The following is a 25,208-nucleotide window of genomic DNA, read 5'->3' on the forward strand; positions in this document are numbered from 1 at the left end:
GAAATTTATTCTAAACACGTATGGTTACATGAAGGGTTAGTTGTTGCTAACTAATTATTTTAAATAATTCTATTCAGTATTGAGCTTATTTTGGCAAGAATCAGTCAATGGCTAAGCTTAGCATTTTGCCAAGAAGTAGTCAACATGGGGTTTGATGGTTGTGAGACATGACAACATTTCTGAAAAAACTGCTTTCATAAAGATTTGTATTACCAAATGGCAGCAAAACAGAAATGGTTTCATTGAGTAATATTGGTAATATTAAGCCAAAATTCACATAACTTTACTCCAAACATTTATCTTTGAGATTCCTATCACATGACAGTTCAATGCATTGTTCTTTTTTCACAGACAAAAATCACTTTGTGACATCACTGTCTGTTTCTTTGGCAGAAAAGCGGTGGACATATTTGGACTAAGGAAACTCCCTGTCACTATTACAGCTCACCTCTGATGCGCAGGTGCTGCCTTTGGTGCATGTGCATCACATGCAAGCTGCAATAGTCATTCAAAAACTCCCTCTGCGAGGATCTTGTGGCAAACTGTTACCAGATCTGTGCCCAGCCACCAGAGAGTGGTTCTGAATGTAAGCCTGAAGCCCTTCTGGTGTTCAGTTACAAGTGTCAACACAGCACTAAAATACACCAACAAAACAAAAAGGTATAAGCAGTGAACATCATCTGGAAGACCATAGGTTCCCCCCACCCATGATCTGTACCCTCCACCATAACAGCTGTTAGATAGGAATGTCTTCTGGTGGAAGCTGGTTGCTGCTATTCTGTACCTTATGATTATCTCTCTTCACAGCTTCCAGTTTCTGTGAGCGTAATGGCCTCTCTGTCTGGGGAGGCACAGGCGGTGGCTTCAATTGCTCCTCCTTGTCAACTCCAGGTAAGCGCCAGCCCAGCAGAAGCCTTGTAGAACTAGTAGGGTTGGAGGCAAGGACTCCAACTAGGTGGACTCGGCGGTGTAAGAGTCAATGACAGACAGAGCCAGCTAATTCTGCTTTTGTGGCCCCCCATCTTCCTCCTCCCATCTGAGTCCTACAACTAACAACCTACTCAACACAACTGGGAATAAACAGCCAACCATATAAGGCCATGGCAAGAAAAGAAAAAATAGTAGAAAGCTGTATATGTCCAGTTAGAAACAATTCCAATTAAGTTCAGTGAGGCTTAGCTCCAAGTATAGGTGCATATACAGGATAAGGAAAGCTTTTCAAGCATAATCTTAAAAGATGTGGGAGAGGACATTTTAGTTCCCATTTAAGGTCGTTTCTTCAAACCTTGTTTTCTCTCTTTTATAGACGCCTCTGATTTCTCAGATTGTGGCCGGCCTTCGTGCACGTTACGTCCAGGTGAATGTCTTTGATTATCCATCACCCATGTAGACCCCAATACCATACCCCCCCACATTTTAGGGGGGGATTTTGGGAGGGAAATTTGGTGCAATCTCCCCCATCCCACTGACTCCATCACCCACCCGCTCCCTACCGCCAACCCCTTCCTTGCCCTCCCACTCACTGCCGCAAGCCACTCGCTCGTTCATCCCTTCCTACTACCTTTGTCCACTGTCTTCCACCTCCCCCTCTGCAGCCCTGGGAAAGGCCACACAGACCAGCGTGACATGTTGGGAGTTTGTCCCAATCTGTGAAGGGTCAGGAGATGCTGCACAGACCAAAACATCCTCCTCCTTCTCTTCCAGCACTGTAGACATGCTTCAAGTAGTGCTGCGGCAGATGGAGGAAGAGGAGAGGTGTTGCACAAGGTCAAGGAAAGGATTCCCCCCCTGTTTAGCCCCATGCTGTGGTGTGCGCTAACCAACTCAAGCCACAGTGTGGAGCCAAAACTGTCCATCTTCTGGTCCCGTGCTGCTCTGCTGCAGTCAGAGCACAGGAGCCAAAAATGGGACATCCAGGATTGGGATCAGAAGCTGGGGCGGCTTCTGTCAATCTAGAATGTCCCACTAAGAGGGTATGCAATCCTATTATAACTGGCATTGCTACTGTCACTCATGACATACTGAAGCAGCTGCCAGGCCTCCAGGACCTGTGCTAGGCCTGATCATCATCGTCGTCATCCATTGCTCAGCATTGACTGGCTAGGAAGATCAACACACCATTTAAATTTTACCCTCAGCACTGGTCTGGGCTCCCTGGGGAGGGTTTAAATTCAATAAATAAATACTGATAAATAAATTGTGGGATATCACATGCAGGCTACCTGGTGATGATCAGAGGAGCACAGGTACTGCTAGGTAAGCCCGCTTGGGGGTGGCTGCAGCCCTGGTGCAGAAGGGGGACCTGCTAGTAGGAGGACTGTGCCAAAGAACTGTAGTGATACCAACGCTACAGTTCCCAGTGTATGGTGTGTAGCTAGCACAAATTCTTCTTGGTCTCTGCAGTAGCTTGTGAAGAAATCTCAACAGCGTACCATATTTTCCAGTTGGCTCAGGCTACAATAGTTCAGTTGCGTAGAAATGCATGGCGGGGAACCCTATTTCATAGCTGTCAACGTTTCCCTTTTTTAAAAGGAAATTCCCTTGTTCTGAATAGGATTCCTCACAAGAAAAGGGGGAAATTGACAGCTATGCCCTATTTCCACCGGTAAAGACACTAGGGGAGTAAAGGTTCCTACTTCCCTTTCTGACTCATGAAAAACAAAGCCCACCTCAGGATTTCCCCTACCACCCAGAATTCTTATTCACCTGTACGTTACAGAGGGCTGATAATGACCATTCATCATTCTGCCCGGACACTGAGATCCAGCGCCGAGGGCCTTCTGGCGGTTTCCTCACTACGAGAAGCCAAGTTACAGGGAACCAGGCAGAGGGCCTTCTCAGTAGTGGCACCCACCCTGTGGAACGCCCTCCCATCAGATGTCAAAGAGAAAAATAACGACCAAACTTTTAGAAGACATCTGAAGGCAGCCCTGTTTAGGGAAGCTTTTAATGTTTAATAGGTTATTGTATTTTAGTGTTTTGTTGGAAGCCGCCCAGAGTGGCTGGGGAAACCCAGCCAGATGGGTGGGGTATAAATAATAAATTATTATTATTATTATTATTATTCCTTGTCCAAAATGAGATATCAAGGGCTACAGGTAGTTTAAAAAACGTTTTGTCCAGGTAATTCACAGGAAGCTCTAAAGTGAGTCATATTGTTCTGAAGGAAGGTAGATAATGCAGTGACAGAGAAGATTAGAATCTTGCAAGACTTTCACATTGCATGTCTCTTTTAATCAACCAGTGGGAAGTGGTTCTTAGAAGCCATCCTCCAATTCCTGTGAATTCACAGCCCACATATTCAAAAAGTGCTGAGGGGTAGCTTTGTTGATAGAGCACGAGACTCTTAACCTCAGGGTCTTGGGTTCTTTCAGGGCTGGAGTCAGATGCAGGTCAGCAGTCAAGGAAGCAGATCTCCTCCATAGTGAAGTTAACTCTTTATTCAAGCAAACAAGCACACAACTCAACCTAATCGTCTTAGCAACACTCCCCAGCAGGTCTTGTTGCCGGAACTGAAAGTCCCTGTCTTCCAGCACTTCTCCAAGGCTCCTCCTGTCCTGGATGTTTCCCAAGCAGTCTCAAACTGCACCTGCAAACCTCAGACCTCTGTTCTGTTGTTCTCATTATTCTGTGAGTTCTTGAAGACCAAGGAGGAGGGGAGCTTGTCACAGCAGGAGAGGGAGAGTCCTTGGATTCTTGGATCAGTCTCTTGACCCCCCGCCCCCACCTCAGAGTCTGACCTCCTCCCTGTCACAGGCTCTTCCTGCTCCTAAACCCTGCTGCCCCTTCAGCATCCGGCTCTTCATCCCAATCTCCTCCCTGTGGCCTTCCCTCAGTGTCCTACCACCAATCCCTTGGCTCTGAGCCTTCCTCCTCTGGGATTTCCCTTGTGGGTTCCTCTGCTGGTGCCTCCTACCACCATAGCTGTCAACTTTTCCCTTTTCTTGCGAGGAATCCTATTCGGAATAAGGGAATTTCCCTTAAAAAAAGGAAACATTGACAGCTATGTCCTACCACTCCTCCTCATCCATCCTGACATGCTCAAGCCCCACAATAGGTGAAGGATCCCTGCAGTTCAGGGAGTTAGACTAGCTGACCCTCATGGTCCCTTCTGTGAATCTCTGAAATTAGATGCAGCAGTAGCAGCTTATTTGCTAGGAGGTCAGGTGAGCGTCTCTGCTCCACCATGCTATTTGCTAGTGGTGATTCTTATGACTACTGGCCACAATCTTCAAGAGATACTTCTTCACCCCCCGATGGATGTGGTTGCTTACTTTCATTTTTCAGATTGGCATGATTATCTGACATGCTACTACATCAAAGAGAAATTGATCCTGAATTGTTCCTGGTTGCCCCTACCCCATGCAACAGATTCTCTTGTGTATACTGTGTTTTTAAAATGGTAAGTCAAGGGAGAGGGAATTGGGAAATCAACTGCAATATGCACCAGAGGTTTGTTTTAAAAAAGAGTTTCCTCAAGATCTTAGCAGGTGAGGGGAAGGGTTAAAGGTCCCCTCCATGTCTCCTGTGGTTAGCACCCCCAGCTGATGCAATTATTATTTTTGAGAAAACGTGCTTGTTAAATGCAATGATGCTTTTAGCATCACATGCAATTGGGGTCTCACTCTCCTAGATATATGTCTGCAGGAGTCTATGTTGTGGAAGACTGCCAGCTACCAGCATAGTGTACAAGATTTAGTAGTAAAGGGAGACCAAGATAATATTGGATGGCAAAATGTAAAGCGTACTAGAAGGGAATTTACTAATGGACATCTAACAAAAGCAAACTATCACAATTAACGGGGTTTCCCTACTTCCCTTCTCCAATAACTATCCTGTTTAAAGCTGAGCCCTTGTAAAACTCACCCTAGAGAGAGGGCTATTCAACACCTAAGCAATGCACATGTTAGATCACTGGCAAAGAAACAAAAGCCAATCTTCTGTCCTGAACCCCCGGCCTACCTGGCGTCAAGTCCTGCTGGCGTATATATTACGTCAAGTCCAAAGTCCAACAGTCAGGAAACACAGTCCAGAGTCAAACCCAAGGCACAGTCCCATAGGGATCCTGGAGCATCCAATGTGAGCTCCATCAACATGGCAATTGAGTAGCCACAGCACCTCAGCTCTGCCTCCATTTTGTACCTTGCCTGCAGATTGCAGCATTTGGGCTTGACAAGGCATGTGATCCTCACGTGCTCCAAGCCTCTTCCAGCTCAGGAATCACACACCTTCTCCCTGAGCTGACAAGCCCCACCTGGGCTATGGGCTCTTGCCTGCCTCAGTCTCCCTCCCACTGCTCTCCACGCCTCAGAGCCCGCCTTGTTCATGGAGATGGGGGCCTCTCTGGCGTTGATGAGGGCTCCTGATCTTCTGGTCCCTGGACACTGAACCCCATCCCCTTGCCATCCTCTGTCATTACTTCTCATATGCATAGAACCAGTCCAAGATAATTCACAAAGTTTCTGTAAGCACAAAATGGTTATGTGAGGCCTGAAAGTATTTGTGTACTGAGAGTCGAATGTTACACCTGTGTTAATTACATGATAGGGGATTTTAACCTTTTAAGTCTGGTGCCAGTGGCAAGTGTTTCTGTCACGCCCCAGGATGAATAGCAGCATGAGGGAAGGGTATTTGGGGGGGGGGCTACATACCCCCCCCCAACAGTCCCTATTTGGCCAGGACAGCTATGATTTTCGTCTCTCTGGGAAGAGAGAATACTTGAAGCTAATCTTCATGGGTTTACTTTTCTTTGTAGCTTCTAAAATCCTTTTTAAAACCCATCTAGAGTCCAGCCCATCTAGACTCTTGCCTTGAGTGGTGTGTCAGTCATTGCCCACAAATATCCACAGCAAGAACTTCCCACTCCTTGTCCATGGTCAATAAGACACAACTACTACTTTTCTCCCTTTCCTAATCCTGAGGGATCTCAAGCATGGGAGGAACGTGCAGGTGGATCTGGTAGCCTCTCTCATCTTTCTCCTCCTTACCAGCCAGCACAAGCAGCATTCAGCATCCTCCAGTAAACAAATAACCAGTATTTAATTTAACCAATAAATAAATACTTAACAAATACAGTGGTACCTCGGGTTAAGAACTTAATTCGTTCTGGAGGTCCATTCTTAACCTGAAACTGTTCTTAACCTAAGGTACCACTTTAGCTAATGGGACCTCCCGCTGCCGCTGCGCCTCCACCGCACGATTTCTGTTCTCATCCTGAGGTAAAGTTCTTAACCTGAGGTACTATTTCTGGGTTAGCGGAGTCTGTAACCTGAAGCGTCTGTAACCTGAAGCATCTGTAACCTGAGGTACCACTGTAAAGGTTTAAACCATGAATCAGAACCATTTTTTAAAAAAATCCCTTGCTGCAACTTCAAGCCACACAATTAAGGAAACATGTAGTTAGGCCCTGAGAAGACTGTTCAAGGGAGAGCAGCCACTGTGGGTCACTTGGATAGTGTTGTGTACGGGCTTCACACAAACGCCAGCAGAAGTGGTGCAAACATTACCTCTTAATGACAGTGTCACTTTTATTAGAACAAACTGTTCCATCTGACCCATAAATAACCTCAGTGCTAACCAGTCCTTTTAAACTTTTCCTCTTTTTTTTCTTTTTTGACAATGTGGATGATTCATTCAGAGTTTGTGGTTGTGTTTAAGTGAAGGGTGCAGTCGCTTCTTCAGAGACACAAGGGAAATTCTGTCTTTCAGCCCTTTTGCTCTGGCCTAGACTGTCTTGTTTTGGGTTTTTTTGGTTCAGCTTTTCCCCCTGCTGACTAGTGCCATCAAGTGGTGCCTGGGAATGTTTTCGTAACAGAGTGAAGAACAAACAGTGAAGTCTCCCTGTATTGCCAAAGTCTCTCTAGAAAGAGTAAATACTGCATGGCTAACTGGCTTGAGAATTTTCTTTTTAACTGGAATGTCTTCCCAGCAGATGTCAAGGCAATAAGCAACTATCTGACTTTTAGAAGACATCAGAAGGAAACCCTGTTTAGGGATGTTTTTAATGTTTGGTGTTTTATCATGTTTTTAATATTCTATCGGGAGCTGCCCAGAGTGGCTGAGGAAACCCAGCCAGATGGGTGGGGTATAAATTAATAATAATAATATTGACATAACTGTTTAAAAAACAACAAACAAACAGATCCACTAAGTATGATCACTGGCTATTATCAATTTTATATACAGTGGTGCCTCGCAAGACGAAATTAATTCGTTCCGCAATTCTCTTCATCTTGCGGTTTTTTCGTCTTGCGATGCACGGTTTCCCATAGGAATGCATTGAAAATCAATTAATGCGTTCCTAAGGAAACCGACTTCAGACCAGGTCCGGGGACAGTCTGTCCCCGGACCTCTTCTGAAGGCTGGGGGGGGGGACAAGGGCTTTTCTTCCCACCCCCAGCATTTTAAAAAACCCTGGGACAGCGGAGGACTTCTCCGCTGTGCGGGGCTATCTTAAAATGCTGGCGGGCGGCATTTTAAAATCGCTCCGGACAGCGGAGGACTTCTCCGCTGTCCGGGGCGATTTAAAAGCCCCTGGGAAGGCAGGCAGGGGGGACAAAGACTTTCGCCCCCTGCCCGCCTTCAGAAGGTGTTCCCGCCCCCCCTCCCCACTTCGGAAGAGCTTTCCGAAGTGGGGCGGCGGGGCCAGGTGTTCCCGCCCCCCCCTCCCCACTTCGGAAGAGCTTTCCGAAGTGGGGCGCCGGGGCCAGGTGTTCCCGCCCCCCTCCCCACTTCGGAAGAGCTTTCCGAAGTGGGGCGGCGGGGCCAGGTGTTCCCGCCCCCCCTCCCCACTTCGGAAGAGCTTTCCGAAGTGGGGCGGCGGGGCCAGGTGTTCCCGCCCCCCCTCCCCACTTCGGAAGAGCTTTCCGAAGTGGGGCGGCGGGGGCAGGTGTCCCCGCCCCCACTCCCCACTTCAGAACAGCGTTTTAAAATGCTGGGGGTCGGGAGCGAAGCGCTGCCGACCCCCAGCATTTTAAAATCTCCCCGTGTCCCGGGGAGGTTTTAAAATACTGGGGGTCGGCAGCGCTTCGCTCCCGACCCCCAGCATTTTAAAATCTTCCCAGGACACGGGGAGATTTTAAAATGCTGGGGGTCTGCAGCGCTTCGCTCCCGACCCCCAGCATTTTAAAATCTTCCCAGGACACGGGGAGATTTTAAAATGCTGGGGGTCGGCAGCGAACGCTTCGCTCCCGCCCGCCAGCATTTTAAGATCGCCCGGGGCAGGCGGGGGGGAGGCAGGCGGGGGGGAGCAAAGACTTTTGCCCCCCGCCGGCCTTCAGAAGAGGTCCTCTTCTGAAGGCCGGCTGTGGGCGAAAGTCTTTGCTCCTGACCGCCAGCATTTCCCTATGGGCTTTCGTCTTGCGATGCAAGCCCATAGGGAAATTCGTCTTGCGAAGCGCCTCCAAAACAGAAAACCCTTTCGTCTTGCGGGTTTTCCGTCTTGCGAGGCATTCGTCTTGCGGGGTACCACTGTATTTTTTAAATGAATCATAGGCAGAACTAGGATTTGCTAAAACAGGGGAAGCATCAGAGATGGAACCTGGACAGATCTGGTAAGCTTAGTATTTTAGCAGCTTTTGGGTAGAAGCTGGAATGATCTGTGTCATGGTGGAACCTAACAATCTGGGAGCTTTCAAAGAGCATTGTGGATATAAGCTGAGGTGCTAAACATGGTGACCATTCATTTCAATGCTGTGTGAGAGAGCATAAAACAAAGACTGCAGTAGAGCAGGGATACTCTCCAGATCCTTTGGATTACAACTCCCATCATTCCTGACCGTTGGCCATGTTGGCAAGGTAGGACTGATGCACATTACACTCCAAGAACATCTGAAGGGTACCACATTGACTGCCCTTGATTAATAGAGAAAATTTAAGGCCCTCTCTCTTGAAACTTGGACGAGGCTCCTTACCTTCAAATCATCCTTTTCCTCCCATTTATAATTTACTGCAAACATCTAATGCATTTCTAAAAATACTTTCATGAAAAGGAGCACAAATATTAATGCAGCATTTTAATGTTCCCAAGAGAAGGCAACTTTTAAAAGAAGATTATTTGGCTGCCAAAAAATTGGTCTTTTGATTGCAGACTTCATTTTGTTTCCTATCTCTCTGTGAATTTGCCACTTATAGATCAACTGCTGTATTAAAACACGGAACGTATCTATGACGCATATTGAGTTTGCTTTATGCTTTCCTTTCCCCTGAAGGAAATTGGAAACAAAACAACACTGTGAAAAGGTGGAAGCGACCTTGCCTCTTTTAACAAGAAGAAAGCATCATATTCGCATCCATGCAAATGTGACCATATGGGTATCAGGCCGCTATTCCCACGAGGGATGTGTGACAACAAAGAAAATTTCATTCGTGCCTAGCAAAACAAGTACATTGCATTTCTTCCATAGTCTGAAGCTGCAGATTTTATTGTAAAATAGTTCTGGTTTTGTTATTGTATTTTTTTCCCTAGGGCAGCGAACATGTTAGCCAGCAAATTCCAACACATACAATTCTTTTCCACACTCACAGTTACCAGCCATAATTTTATGCAAGCCTGTCCTCCTACCCAGATACAATTTATGTGGTGAGGCTTCACGGGAAAGGCCTTTTTCTAGACCATTGAAATAATTGAGTATAGTTAGCATGGAGATGAGAATATTAAGTGGGTGTGATATAATAGCAGTCATCATATAACTGAAGGGTATCTGGATTTGTTCACATTAGTGCCTTGAAACGCAGCAGGATCCCACCCCTAACTGTGTTTAAAACTGTATTTGCACAGTTGTTCACTTCAGAGATGGGGCTGGGATGTCTTCACCTGGCATGCATGACCTTTCGGGTCCGTCCCCCATTACCGCTTACTGTCCATCCAGTTTTTGAATTGGTTTGATGGGTAAACCATATCAAACAGCAGTATTTGACAATAAATTACAGGATCGATATGGGTTGCGGCTATAACATTTGCAGTGGAGCCCATTCAATCACCTCAGGTATAGATCCCTGTGGAACGCCCTCCCATCAGATGTCAAGGAAATAAACAACTATATGACTTTTAGAAGACATCTGAAGGCTGCCCTGTTTAGGGAAGTTTTTAATGTTTGATGTTTTATCTTTTTAAATATTTTGTTGGGTGGGGTATAAATTTTTTATTATTATTAACTATTTGTTTTTATTATACCACAATGCTAATTTTAAGGCAACCCCATTATAGCATCTGCTAGGGCATCTTATACTGTAACTCCTGCAGCTCCATAGCTGTCAACTTTCAGATTTGAAAATAAGGGATCAGCAGCCTCGAAAATTAGGGATCAGCAGCCTCACCTGTCCTGGGGACAGTCTACGAGATATCCAACAATCCGGGGTTAGCAGCGGGAAGCAGTGGGAAACACCGCTGGAATAAGGGAATTTCCCACAAAAAACGGGAAGGTTGACAGCTATGTGCAGCCCAAATGGTGCCAAACGTATTGCTCTGCTTTCCTTTGGACCACACCAGTGAGGCCAAGAGGGGTCTTGTCATCTGGGCAGCCCAGGTCCTCCAGACACACTGCCCAGGCTTGTCCCCCAGAGAAGTCACTTTGAAGCTGTTTACGCAGCATTTTGACTTCACCCCTAGAAGCGCACTGCATTGTCTCTCGAGACAGATGAATGCCAACAACAACAAAGTGTGATGAAATGGTGCCCACTGCTAAGGTTATAGTGAATGTGTGCTGAAACCCTGCCCTTTTTAAAAAGATGGAAAAATGGAATAAAAACTCTAAGTGCAGCTGCAGCTGCTGAAATTATATTCTTTTTCTGTTCTGAAAAGTGCCAGACTTTCTGTGGTCTTAAAAAAGGTGAAAGAACCCCAGGGAGAATACGGTCTGCTTATGATCAGAGTATGGTGTTGTGTGGGTGCCCCATTACAAGTGAACAAAGCATGGCAATTCCACATTAAATGCCAAGTGTGGGTGCACCCTGTGACTAGGAGAAACTGCATGCAAATTATTTTCTACTTGGTTGTTTTGTTTTTGCATTTTAGAGAAATGTCCTTCACCCTTCAGAATAAGAGCTTATCAGTTGCTCCACAAACTAATAATTATGTGGGACTCACCAAGAGATGTACTACAGTATGAATTTCAATACAAGGAAGAAATGAAAGCAACCTCATCCTGGATATCAGTATGTAAATCAATAAGATCTGTATTAGAAAGCTTCTTATGGGCTAATATGGGCTGCCATATGTCCGGATTTTCCCAGACTTTGCCGGGATCTCAACAACTTTTGTGTTTTCTTTTTAAAAAGTGCAACAATTTGGGGGTCTTCCGTAAAAAAGTCAACAACTTTCTGGATGTCCTGGTTTTTACTTTTTGAAATATGGCAACCCTATTCTTGTGCGCATCTAGTTTGGCCACTGTGAGAACAGAATACTGGACTAAATAGGCCTTTGGCCAGATCCTGCACAACTCTTATTTTGTTCTTCACTATCAGAAAAATCTTAGCACTGACATCCCCCTGAGTTTCTGCTGCACTTTCAATGTTGCCGAATTAAAATGTTGCAGTGGCTTTCTTCCTTTTACTGTTTCTACTTTTACTGTTCTTACTGCTCATGTTTCAGTGGTTAAATTCAGCTGTCAAATTTATGATGCTGGCCTTTTGTACAAACTGTGTCAGTTTTTTATTTTGCTCAATTATTGCTTTGGTTGCTGGATTTGCAACTAATTCTTACAGTGCCTTTGATATGCCTCCAGCTGCATAGGGATTAATTGAAGGGTTTGGGATACTCCTCTCTAATGAAGGAATTTAAGAAGAGGTTGAAAAGCATGTGTAGTGTTATTCAGCCTGGATTTCATAACCCCGGACATCTCCTTCCTATCCCATTGGCACTGCCCCGCTAAACACTGATTGCCATTTTAATTAAGGCATCTGGCCTTTGGGAAGAACTCCAGCAGATAATCTGAGAATTATTAATTGTACTTATTTGCAGGTTCCTATAGAGAATGGAATCTTTAATGCAACTATCTTCAGCGTAAATATATCATCATCATATGTTGCTCGCCTCAGATGTAAACCCCCTGGTAAAAGTTGTTCTGTTTGTGCTTGGAGTGAAGAAATTATGATCCCACATAGTAAGTGCCATGCATATTAATTTAATCATGGGTGTATTTCAGTTGTTTGGCTTTGTTTAAGAATGAAATTCTGACTGTAAATATGCTTCTGGGTTTAAATTTCCCATGTTGTTATTTACCAGAGCTTACTGAAAAGCCAACCATTGTGGAAAATGCAACTGAAAAGATAGCACATGGAAAAATAAGTATCTTTCTTAAATGGAAGGTAATGTATTATATTTTTATGCTACTCTTCTTCCTTGGAGCTCAGGCAAAGCCCCATCCACTTATATCCTTACAGCGATCCTATCAACTAGAATAGACAGGGGTGTTGAGTAGCCCAGAGACAGCCAGGCAACATCATTGCTCAGCAGAGATTTTAACTCCACTTTCAAAATTCTGTCTACTATATCATAGTTTGGACATATTTGAAAAGTATGTTAAATTTGTGAAACCAATGTAACTAACAAACAGCTACTCTGTATTGTGGCTACATAAATGACGAAGAGCCAGGTCAGATGGAATGATCCAGTCCAACAAATCATCATGTGCCTTGTCTCAGTACTTTCTGGTTTATTTAACCAGTGTTTCCTATGATGTCTGAATTAGAAATTAGTTTGAGCAGTGCCAAGTAAGATTGGTCAAACCATAGTTTCCTAGTTCGGATATCTGGGAAACTGGTTCAACAGACCAAGGTGTATTGAGTTAAGGCTTGAGAGAAGGGAATGAAGGAGTCCAGAGGACTGCATAGGCACACGGTTGGTTGGTTGGTTGGTTGGTTGGTTGGTTGGCTGGTTGGTTGGTTGGTCAACAAACATTACATCTGAACCAAGCCATGGTAAGAGTCAGTAATAATGAAGGCTGTTATGTGATATTTACAAAACAGACAAGAAAATATATGCAGAGATAAAATTGATACTAGAATTATATCTATCATCAAAAATTTATGCTTTTATAATTTAGTTTGGTATGGGTTGCAGCTTTCACTGTGCCTGAAATATTTCATCTCGTTTCATTTCTGGTGCATAACAACTGTTTAATGTTCATATTTGCTTATATTAGACAACACAAAGCAGGAATACCATTGGTTACAATATAAGCGTCGAAAGAATACCCCACTATTGCCGCCACGTACGGACATACCTCAGCATAACAGAGAACTGGGTGCATCTGAATCTCTCCATGGCTTATTACAGAATCAAAATCTTTGCCTACAATGAAGCAGGAGAATCCCCTCCACTAACATACCTGGTTCCAGATTTCACTGCAAAAGCTACAGGTATTTTTCTGTCTAAAGAAAATATGGTGAAGAATCAAACTTCCCTTTTTTGAGTTTTGAAGCAGCATAAGTCGATTTCAATCAATGTGTTTGCTTGTTACACTATTTCTATCCGACTTAAGTATCTGTCTGAACTCACTAAGGACCCAATGCAGGGCTGGTTTCAGTGTGCTTAAGCCCATTGGAAGCAGCAGCTTGAGGGCACTTTATTGTGCCAATTGTGGACATCATGTGATGCTGAAACTAAGATGAAATAGTGTTTACATGCCAGTGGACTCCCAAGTACATGTGTCAAGATGCTCGTACAAGAGGGGGTTGGGTTTTCTTAAGGCTCTGTTATTTTTAATAGTTTCCTTTCCCATTGCAGATTTACCTGGCCAGTTCAACCTATCAAATCAGCAAAATTATTCTGTTATCACCTGGGATCTAAAACACAGTTCAGATTGCATTGTGATCGACTGGGGCACTGGATTAGAAGACATGAAGATTCATGTTTCTACTTGGAAAAATGAGATACGACTAGGTATTAAATCAATTTCTATAAAACTGACAAGCAGGTTTCATTGTTTGCTTCTAGACACTTAAAATAATCAGACATAAATAATCTGTTAACTACTTCACTTGGGTTCTGATCTTGTTGAACAGTTCATGAACCAGGATAACAAAGTAGGAGGGGCGATTCTGGATCAGGCCAAAGACCCATTTTGTTCTCACAGGTGGCTATGGGACAGACATGAGCAGAATAGCATTCTCAGACTTATATTCCCCAGCATCTTGTATTAAGAGGCACTGTACGTCTGACACCTACATAGACATAATAACTTTGCCAACCTTATCCTCTGTTTCATGGTAGCAAATTCCATCATTTAACTGTGTGTTTTGTAAAATACTTTTCATCTGACCTGAATGGTGAACCATTCAGCTTTGTTGGAAAACCCCAGATTCTAGTATTAGGAGAAACAAACTTCTTCTTATCCACTTCCTCCATATTCTCAGTGTGTGTCTTCATTTGCACTAGCAGTGCACTGTGGAGTGCAGTGTGATTAAGCCCATTGAAAGCAAACATCATTTATGGCCTTTGAAACCTGCTTTGACATGTGAATCTCCTTTCCTGGGCTATTTATAATTTGATCAGTGGATGTTATTTTCAAAATTGCTAGCTATATTTTAACCAAGAAAACCAGGGCATTATAATACAACCAGAAACACGAGCACTGTCAGAGCCATCTGTCAAGCAAGCCCAAACAGACTTTGCAGGATTTTAGATTTCAGGCAAATTTTGTAGGTCTAGAAACAAGTTTTCAAACAGAACTGGACAATAGAAAGCAAGTGCAGTTGCTGTGCATCTTCTGTTTCTGTGAAGCTTGCACTAAAATCCTGCATAGTATTGGATCAAATATGCTATGCCAAAGCCAAAGGCACAAACCTCAGTGAATCCAAAGGCTATCCAGTCACTATTCACTTTTGTTTTCTTTCTTGCTCTGTTCTGCTTTCCCTTTTCATCATCCCAGCCACTAACAACGAATTCCAGTTTCAGAAAAAAGTACCATCAATAGTGGTTAGATGAAAAACAACATATATATCAAAACCCCCACACTGTGCCTGCTCATTAGCAAGCCATGGGGGAAAGATTTATACATTTCAGACACAGCAGAACAACAATATACATAGATGAGAAGATTCCCTTTGCCCACAGCCACCTAGTGCCATGAAGTGTACTTACTGTCCTGTCACAGGCTAGATAGCTTTTCCTCATCTTCCTGAAAATGTGTCCTTGCAAAGCCCAATAATAATTCCTTAGCTTGTTATACGAAGACCATCTGATTTATCTGCAAAGAACCTCTAATTCAGGGACGTTTTGCAGCACTCTCTTTCTGCATATTGATAGGGATCGCACAGGTGATTCTAGCAAACAGATCAATCGGGATTAGCCGTAATGTACCTTGGAAGGCATCTGATCTGAGGTTGCCATCAATTATTCATCCCCTGTTTTCCTTGACCTTCTTTTGTTACATGTTCATCCCCTTCAGGTTGCTTTTTTTAAAGCTTCCGGAACAAGAAAAATCCATACTTGAACCATCAGGAGTAAAGTCATTTTCGTTTCCCCACAGCATCTCAACCTTGTAGATGTAGCAAGCTTAGCATATTTTGAAAAGCAAGGCCATCTGCTATATAATGCCATCTGATTTAAACAACTGAACACTCGCATTATCTGAAGGTGGATGGGAATGCACGTATATCCAACAAATTCATGTGCACGGTCTTCTTAGATTCCCGGGTTTCAGGTGTACGTGTGGCAGAATTATGTTATGAATTATACATTTGCAAGTGGCAATGTCTGTGTCTACCATCTAGATGGCCTCCAACCGTATAAGTTATATAAAGTAACATTTCATGCATTTGACTGTCAGTGTGAGGATTTCATGAAGCGTGAATGGACGCTGGCCAGGACTTACTTCTATGCAGTGGAAGGAGGTATATCTTCGTATTTTTCTAAGATAATTTCTTCTTGTTTCTATTCCAACTTTTAATAAGTACTCATAAGGGTTCTACTGCAATGAGTGGACACTAACCTAAGGCAGGAGTAACCAACATGTTGCCCTCCAGATGTTGTGGACTACAACTCCCATCACCCATGACCATTGGCCATGTTGGCTGGGTCTTGTGGGAACTGTAGTCCAAAACACCTGGAGAGAGCCATGTTAACTACCCTGATGTAAGTGTATACTCCACACTATAATGGACTTGTTTGGGGCATTTGATGAAGTTAGTTCCCCAATTTAATCATTATTTAATAATTCAATTATTATTCAATTATTTTATTTATATTTCCCCCCCTCCCCACGTTTCCATAAAACATTATTCTGCTCTATTCTTTTTCAAACATCCTGATATTCCTTCAGTTCTGCTGCATCAGAACTCTGGCAGGAATTTTGGAATGTTGGAAATGGGAGTTTGCATATGCTTTCTCACTGTGAATAAGTGTGGACATCACAATAAATCATGGTTTATTGTTGCATGATCTGGACATAGTGGTGGACTGCATGTTGGCCAGTAAACGGATCTTGAACCCTGGGGAAATGCAAGCGCTGTGGGTGGGTGGCTCCCATGTCTAGGAGATGGGCCAGTCAGTTGTTCTGAACGGGGTTGCACTCCCTCTGAAAGATTATGTTCATAGTTTGGGGATGCCCCTGGAGACATCTTCAACACTGGAGGCCCAGGAAACCTCAGTGGCTAGGTGTGCCTTTTACTACCCACAGCTTGGGATACCAACTATGGCCATTCTTGCACAGGGATAGTCTGACCACTATGATTCATGCATTTGGGGCAGACCAAAGCCTTGGTGACCACCAGTCAGTGGTTAAGTCCAAGAGGGCAGCAAATGCATAAAACTAGCTGAGGAAAGTTAGTTTGGAAGGGAAAAAAACCCTCAACTAATTTGGAGACTCTCTTTTAAGTTCCCAAAAAAGGTCCAGCTAATGTAACCGTTCCAGTTGTGACGAAGCAGTCAGCTGTTGTGAAATGGGATGCCATACCTACAGAAGAGTGCTTAGGATTCCTTCTGGGTTACAGAATTCGCTACACCGAAATCTTGAAAAACCTCTCTGTGGGTAGGTCACTTTGTTGCCTGGACGTTATCCTTGAAAGATTCGTCATCTAGTTCACACTCAAATGCAGCATTTTGTTTCTAAATTGAAAAATGTTGGAGGAAATTGCACATGGATGTGACTGATGGGAGTTGTAGTCCAATAATATCTGAAGGATGACAACTTTCCCATCACTGGATCAGAGTAAAAAAATGCCAAAACTGATATAATTTCAGTCACCAAGACTCCTTTATCTATCAACAACACATTTACCATGGCACCTTTGAATGCTCAAAGCACTTCCTCTATTTCTTCAGAGAAATGTCACAACAATCCTGTAAAGCAGATCATGTACTCCCATTTCCATATTGCAGATGCAGACTTGAGGCTGAGAGAGAGTGGCTTTCCTAAGGTTCCCTGCTGAGTTCATGGCAGGGACAACAAGATCCATACTGAGAACATTCTTTCTCCGATAGTCAGAACAACTAACTATTATAGAAAGTGTTTAATTGCAGAAGCCTGGTGGGAAAGAAGTGCTTTCAGCAAATGTTTAAAGGTCAACATAGAAGGTGCTTGCTGAATTTCTATTGGAAGAGCATTCAACAGGGCTTGGTCTATGAGGCTCAGTTCATGTCTATCTCAAATGAGCCTCACCAACTCATGTGAAAAACCAGTGATGCTCCTACAGATGATCTCAGGGCCTGAACTGGGATAAATTCTGTATATATCTATACAGAGGTATTGAAATCTTATATTGGACTCATGATCTGTCATAGCATTTTGATTTCTTCCCTCTTGTGTTGCAGCTGTTACTGTCGGTCCTTCAACTCAGCAGTACCTCATGATGGGACTTACGGCAAAAACTCTTTATAGAGTGCAGACCTCAGGACTCACCAGTAAGGGAGAAGGAGCTCCAAGCCAGCCACAAATTTTTACTACCCTGAAATATGGTATTGCGAAGGTTTTAAGAATTTGTTTATTTTTATTTTTCAATATAAATATTGCCAGGATAGATAACAGTGTCAAACAATTAAAGCAGTAGGTGGCATCTAATCCCACTTCCTCTCATGAATACTGGGGCACCCATTTTTGCTGAGCACTTAAGCTCTCTGCCCCATTCCCAAAGCAACTCCCAAGGACTGAGATTACCTCTGTAGCAGATTAGGATGTGGCACAGAGGGCTGGTGGGGGTGGGGGGGTCAGCAGAACAAATAGGTGTCCCCATATAACATAAGCAGAAATGTCACTCACCTCAGCCTAGATGACCACTGCAGTACTCAGTCCTTCCATTTCTACCTGAATTATTTGTATGGGGAAGTACTGCATTTATTTATGCGTTCCTATTAGTATATACCCTCAATTTTAGTCTGGAGGAAATAAGAGCTGCACCCATTGGATTTATAGCTACAGCAGCCACAAACAAGAGTCAGGCAGGTGTGGTCATAATAAGCATAAGCCCCCATTCAGCACAAATGGATCCCTTGGAAAATATTTCTTCTTCGTTTTTAATTGACTAGGACACAATATGAGATGGAAAGGAATAGGCATTTATTCTGACAGAGGGAAGTTGACCCTGAAAAGCTTTCTAGCTAGAGGACATATTTATAATCTCCTCTGTTTCCACTGTTCAGGCTATGAGTTCCGTTACTTCTGTATCCAAAAATAGCATCGCACGCAAGAGAGAGCAATCAGGAAGTCTGGGGGAATCCAAAGGGAGAGACCCCCCAAAACAGCCCAGTAAAAACTGGGTGTGCTCAGAGGCCAAAGGATGCTGGCTGGCTAGACTGGGATAGCTAGAACACTGAACAGAAGCACTTCAGGCTGCAAAATTTAGCTTGACATCTCTCTAGAGGCCTCCTTGAAAATTGTAAAGGAGGTTCCATTAGCCCTCTGTGCAAATAGTTCAATTGTCAAATGATATTCGTTAAGCTGTTTTCCAATACGTAATCTAAACAAGTGTTCTGAACATTCCAATCATCAGATCCTGGGGAATTTGAAGGAAGTGTGGCTGGCCTCTGTCTTGGCCTCATGGTGACCATGGCTGCCATTGCCATGCTTTGTTCCCTGATACTTAAAAGGTAAGAGTTTCCTTGCCTTGCATATTTTCATCCAGCCTATATTACTTATTAAGGGAGGCGTGGCTGGCGCTGTGGTCTAAGCCACAGAACCTAGGACTTGCCGATCAGAAGGTCGGCGGTTTGAATCCCCACAACGGGGTGAGCTCCCGTTGTTCGGTCCCTGCTCCTGCCCATCTAGCAGTTCGAAAGCACATCAAAGTGCAAGTAGATAAATAGGTACCGCTCCGGCGAGAAGGTAAACAGCGTTTCCGTGCGCTGCTCTGGTTCGCCAGAAGCAGCTTAGTCATGCTGGCACATGACCCAGAAGCTGTCTGCGGACAAACGCTGGCTCCCTCGGCCAATAAAGCAAGATGAGCGCCGCAACCCCAGAGTCGGTCACGACTGGACCTAATGGTCAGGGGTCCCTTTACCTTATATTATTTATTAAGCACAAGTAGGCAACATGGTTAGAGCCAGTATTGTCTGGTGGTTAGAGAGTTGGAGCAGGTCTTCCAGGGAGTCATCTACTAAACCTCTGTCAGTTCACTCTCATTACGTTTCCCTTCTATGAAAACACCCTGAGATCTATGGGTATAAGGCAATATACAAATTTAATAAATAAAAAACAAAAACAGAACACTGACCAAAAAGTAACAGTGACCTACAATACAGGATTGTTTGTGAGAAATATAAAGACTCTAAAGCACTTGGCATTAGCAAATTATAAACTGCCTATTCCTTAAGGCCATGAAATGTGCAAGTTTATCTGTGAAAATCACCATATTGTGACAGATAGGAGTAAATTATTTGCTGAGGACAACCTTTGGTCTGGAGATTCAGGTCTGAAAGAGCAAATCATCTGATGCATTTAAAATATTTTTTAAAATAGTTTACTGAAAGCTTTTTTTAAAAAAAGAACATTTAAATAACATTTATAATAAATACATGCCCAAGGGACGGGCTTATTAACTGAGTGTAGTTTTAATCTGTTTTACTATTTTAACTATTGCATGTTTTGAAGTATGGTTGTGTTTCCCCTGCCTCAATTTATGAAATAAATAAATAAATAAAATAATAGTTCCCAGGATCTTTGTACTCTTTGGCTGGAACACTGGAAACCAGAAGTAGGTTTTACTCCTTAGTGAACAATAGAGAAGATAACTGCCTGCCTTTTTAAAATGTGTGTAACTCTGTAAAGAAAAGAGCTATAATATATAAAGAGAACTGACTATTTAGGGTGCAGTCTTGGAGAGCATTATAGGAAACAGTAGGTCGAGCTTTTTGTGGGTGGAAAAGGCAATCATTGGGTAGGGGTGGTCCGTTCTCCTCACTGCCCTTTACCATTCTATGGCTGGTCAGGGGAGGATTTGATTCTGCTGAACCCAAAGTTTCCTTCTTCCCTGGACATCATACTCTCTCCCTTTATTTTTTAAACTTTTTAGATGGAAAAAGCAGAGAGGGATAGGAAGCTAAAAAGCCACCAGAGCTTAGGAAGGAGCAATAACCCCGTCATGGATCCTCTCCCTCATCTCATAGAATTTTTCTGCCTGACAAGGGGAATATTCTTTTGTTCTGAGTGATTATTTGGGAATTACTCTGTTTTCTCCTTCAAGCTTGAGAACTGTGTTTTCCTGTTCCCTTTGGGTTTCTTTTCCAAAACCCACCCACCACATAAATGGTTACCCAAAGCAGTTAAAACTGCCCCTTGGCACTTGGTCTTTCAACTGTTCAGGGCACCACACAAAAATCCTGGTACAAATGTTGCAGAAAGGCTGTTGTTGACCCCATTTCTGCCAACTCACTCCCCTTTCTTTCAAACATTTCTAAACTGCCTTTCATAAAAAATCCCAGAGTGGTTTACAGTTCGTAAATACCAACACAATGAAAACAATTAATTAAACTTTAACACAGTAAAAACAGTAGCCAAGCAACAGGGTGTATTGATGACCAGCAAAGACGTGGGTGAACGTTAAGTATCTGACCAATATAGACGTCAGAATGGAGCTTGGGCAACTTTTAAGATGTTAATAAATGACTATGCTCTTACAAGCTTAAACAAAATTTGTCCTTGCAGATCAAGAAAGCTATGTTGGCCAGCTGTACCAAATCCAAAATATAGCGCTGCTCTGCTGAGTATGGAGAGAACCACACCAGGGGTATGCAAATACTGTTTTGAAGCGTTACATTACCATTTATTACTACCTACTTCTCTGCATATGTTTCTGTTGTAGGTAAGGTAAAGAGGTAAAAAAGAAAAGAAAAAAAGAGGTTGCTATTAAAACCAGAGTTATAATGCAATCAAACATCAGACAAGTGTGACATCATCAGGACCCATCTGCTTTTAGAGATAGCATGTCTCTAAACACTAGTTGCTAGGGATCTCTGCCCACTGAATTGGCTTCCTATAGGGACCTGGTTGGGCACCGTGAGAGCAGAATGCTTGACTAGATGGGCCTTTCATCCAGCAGGGCTTTTATTGTGTTTTTATTTCTGGATCATAAATTTGATTTTCCCATGCAGTCACCTACAGCAGTACACACAGAGAAAGGCTGTAATAAATGCAGGAAAATACCAGCATGCTGGGGTCATTTTCACATAAGGGTTGATTCCTAACCCATGCGCCATTGCCCAAAGCAATTATAGCTGAACTATTCATTTGCAGCTTTTTATCTGTTGAGTTTATTTAATCGGTATATAAAAGCCTACATTTTTAAAAAAGAAAAATTGTATATGTTGTCTATTGCACTTTGACATCTGATTTTATGCAAACACTGCAAGTTAAAATGGTTCTAGCCAGCTCTGCTGTACTGTTTTTAATACTTGATTGGGAGCCACCCAGAGTGGCGGTGGAAACTCAGCCAGATGGGTGGGGTATAAATAATAAATTATTATTAATTATTATTATTATTACTAGCCAACAAGAAAGGGAAGGCGAAACCTAGGCTGCATTGAAGGGGACAATGGAAGATTAATTCAGTTTGCTTAATATAGTACACTATATAGGGAGTGAATGAACTCACCTAGTCCCTACTGGAAAATTCTGTTATGTATGGGTGAATGGTATAACCCAGGGGTCAGCAAACCTTTTCAGCAGGGGGCCGGTCCACTGTCCCTCAGAACATGTGGGGGGCAGACTATTTTTTTTTTGGGGGGGGATGAACAAATTCCTATGCCCCACAAATAACTCAGAAATGCATTTTAAATAAAAGCACACATTCTACTCATGTAAAAACACGCTTATTCCCGGACCATCCGCAGGCCGGATTTAGAAGGCGATTGGGCTGGATCCGGCCCCTGGGCCTTAGTTTGCCTACCCATGGTATAACCATATAAGAGTAATACCAGTAGGTAGTCAGGTCATTTTCATCATATGAAAATGCTTTTCATTAAATTTAACTTTGATATGAAAGAATTCATTTATCATTTAGTGCACTTTTCAACTGGGGTCATAGTAAGGAACCAAACAAAACCGTAACAAGACTATGCATTGTCTTACGTTTCAACTGTTTTATGTGCAGGTTCTTCTGGGACCCAATTTACAGACTCCGTCAGAAGCATATAATAAAGCCAATGAGCTTTATGTGGTAGATGATGATTCAGAGACACGGTTAAGACAAAGATCCCTTTCTCCAGGCACAGCTACAATGGTTTCCACAGACCATTCTGAAGCAGTTGCAAGGCAAATACTGGACACTACTCTGAAACCTTTGAAAATCCCTGACCAAGTCAGCAGCGGCGAGAAGGGAAAGCTTGGAGTTCACACTGATTATATTGGTGTGGCTGTCAGTCAGAGAGCCATGCAGAAGCTCTCAGCACATCTCCCCAAAGGAGCAGCCCATCTAGAGTGGACGTTGATCAACAATTCAAGAAGACAACCAGCAGCACACACTGCTCAAAATCCTCTAATGCCAAGTCAGGGGGTGCTTAGTCCAGCAACTTTGTCCTTAGAAAGCAGGTCAAAATTTGAGCAAAATCATCATGAACCACCTTGTTGAGATGAACAGCAATTAAAAGACAGATTCTGGCAGTAGGGCATGTCATTTTAGGGGTGAAACTCAATTTTTGCAAGTATATTCAGTGAGGGGTCTAAAAATATGTTATTGGCATGAGGGATTAAAATCTGCTATTAGTTTTGTGATTAGACGTTTAGGTAAGTCTACAAAGTTTGCAGTTTTGATTTTTATGCAATTTTGCACAATGTTTCACACAAACACACACACACAAAAATAAGACAAGTTTAAAATTATTGGAAATTTCACAAAAAATGTAAAATGTCAATATTTTACTGTAGTTACTTACCAAGCAAAACCAAATTATATCAGTTTAACCAAAATATATTTTGAATTCCCAAGTCATGTTGCAACTTTTCAGCACCCTTCATTTTTTGGAATTTGAAAGTTGGAAAATTCAACATGCCCCATTCTAGCAATCCCTCCAATATGATTTCTAAAAACAGGCGGCACATAACACTGTTGCATTAAATCATTTGGGATGATGTATCTTATGATTACAAATCAGAACATAACTTCTGTTCATACAGATTAATATTTTTTGGGGAGGTGCGAGTGCTCCGAAAGGGTCCTAGAGCCTTCCCATTTCCTTCTAAAACTGTGCGCTAACTAGGCTTTGGGAAGGAAGTGGGAGAACTCTAGGACCCTGTCTAAGCCCTCGTGCCTCCTCCTTTGGGAGAATTATGGTTGGATGGGCTCACTTTTTTTGAGCCACACACAAAGGTACCAAGTGCTTTGCTCTATGTAATGTCAAGCAGCCTGTTGTAGTCTCGTTGCTGAGCAACAACATGCAGGGCTCAGTGGAGTGAGAGGCCAGCCAACCAGAAGAGTCTCTGAGGTGTACTTGCCTAGAGGCAGTCAGCATCCGGTCAGGTCCAGTCCTAGGGTTGGGTGAACAGCAATCTGTGTGGCCTGGCAGTCCAGGGTATCTGATGATCATGAGCTCAAGGGCCAAGACAAGCAGGAAGCAGCAAGGAACTACAAGCGTTGTTACCAACCTCTGTCTGCTGCTGGAAGCTGTGCTTAAGGTGGCTGAAGCCAGCTGGTTCTCATTAGTGCCTTCTCCTGTGTGTCCTTGAAGGCTGATCAGCTGCAGGTGGAGTCACTCCCCCTTCTCCCCCTTCAGGCTGCTGTTCAGCAGGCAAAGCTGACTCCTGGCCTCCTCATGGTGGTAATTTACATGGATGTACATTTGCACGTACATTATTAAGTGTTCTGTCTTGTGCAATCTGTCTGGGCACTCACATTTTTTATTTGAATGTGGGCAGAAGCAGTGACTGTAAGGATTTGATTAATAAACAATAGGTAAATAAGCAGGTTATGTAAGTAATTAATATACTGAATAGTCATACTTTTCTGTTCATATTTAGCCATCTTGTGTACTGATTTTATATAGCAAAGAGAAAAGAATACAGAGAATGAATCAAGTGAATTTATCTCTACAATATAACTAAGTATCTTCATTTTCAAAAAGCGGTGCAGCCCATAAAATTGCTTCAACTGCCTCATCTCTCTTACCTGTTGCTAAAAGTAGGCTAATTATTTTATTAAGCAGATGCTGCTACCTAATAAATCATAGGCATTCTTCTTTAAAGATGGGAGTTGGCAGATTGTGAGGCAGGGAAATAGTTTTACTGGTGATGGGCTTCTGGAAATGAGGAGAAAGTGAATATACATCACCCCCCTAAAAAAAAGCCTAATTAGCAAATTAATTTCTCTTATTTAACTTGATGATATACACTGTAGAACTTTGTTTATCTTACATTGAGGAAAACTATAATCAGGATCCTGAATTCTGACCTTCTGCTAGACTCAAGATACTTTAAACAAGTTCCACCAAACTACGTGGCAAGTTCTTACACAATTTAAGTTAAAAGAATTTCCTTGTAAGCTGGCTAGTTCAAAACTTGCCCCAGCCATGAACTCACTATAAAGATTTTCACATCCTCAGATGGTTACAAATGGGGAATAGCAGCAGCCTCGACAATAAATGTGAGGAACTTTAATTCTATGCATGTTAAATGTTGGCATTACTTTATGTTGATATTTTACCATTTTTAAGACACACACTTCCTCAATACTCCAGATTTTTTCATCTTTGCTATCACTGCAAATGCAAAGCACACATGTCAAAATACTAGCTCCATTAGTAAACAATCCGTTTTTAGGCATTCCTTTAAAAAGTGAGCAAAAAA

General features: G+C 43.0%; 1 protein-coding gene across 2 annotated transcripts in view; it reads left to right on the forward strand.

Moving 5' to 3' along the window:
* Positions 1 to 24,683, forward strand: part of LOC308597166 (interleukin-6 receptor subunit beta-like) — a 64,824-nt gene extending 40,141 nt beyond the window's left edge. The window contains exons 4-18 of one of the 2 annotated variants that reach the window (XM_081212785.1): positions 808 to 891; positions 1,307 to 1,357; positions 4,288 to 4,402; positions 9,210 to 9,382; positions 11,015 to 11,154; positions 11,960 to 12,101; positions 12,224 to 12,306; positions 13,143 to 13,359; positions 13,727 to 13,882; positions 15,715 to 15,834; positions 16,818 to 16,970; positions 17,753 to 17,896; positions 18,928 to 19,024; positions 21,078 to 21,159; positions 22,522 to 24,683. In XM_081212785.1, the coding sequence (XP_081068911.1) occupies positions 808 to 891; positions 1,307 to 1,357; positions 4,288 to 4,402; positions 9,210 to 9,382; positions 11,015 to 11,154; positions 11,960 to 12,101; positions 12,224 to 12,306; positions 13,143 to 13,359; positions 13,727 to 13,882; positions 15,715 to 15,834; positions 16,818 to 16,970; positions 17,753 to 17,896; positions 18,928 to 19,024; positions 21,078 to 21,159; positions 22,522 to 22,998 (2,234 nt within the window). In that variant the 3' untranslated portion in view covers positions 22,999 to 24,683. Of the gene's footprint in view, positions 1 to 807; positions 892 to 1,306; positions 1,358 to 4,287; positions 4,403 to 4,666; positions 4,738 to 9,209; positions 9,383 to 11,014; positions 11,155 to 11,959; positions 12,102 to 12,223; positions 12,307 to 13,142; positions 13,360 to 13,726; positions 13,883 to 15,714; positions 15,835 to 16,817; positions 16,971 to 17,752; positions 17,897 to 18,927; positions 19,025 to 21,077; positions 21,160 to 22,521 lie in introns of those variants that run through there. The other variant, XM_081212786.1, reaches the window with a different exon arrangement.
* The last annotated feature ends 525 nt before the right edge of the window (positions 24,684 to 25,208 follow it).

The sequence above is a fragment of the Podarcis bocagei genome (assembly GCF_964188305.1).
Source record: "Podarcis bocagei genome assembly, chromosome: 11".
Taxonomy (NCBI): domain Eukaryota; kingdom Metazoa; phylum Chordata; class Lepidosauria; order Squamata; family Lacertidae; genus Podarcis; species Podarcis bocagei.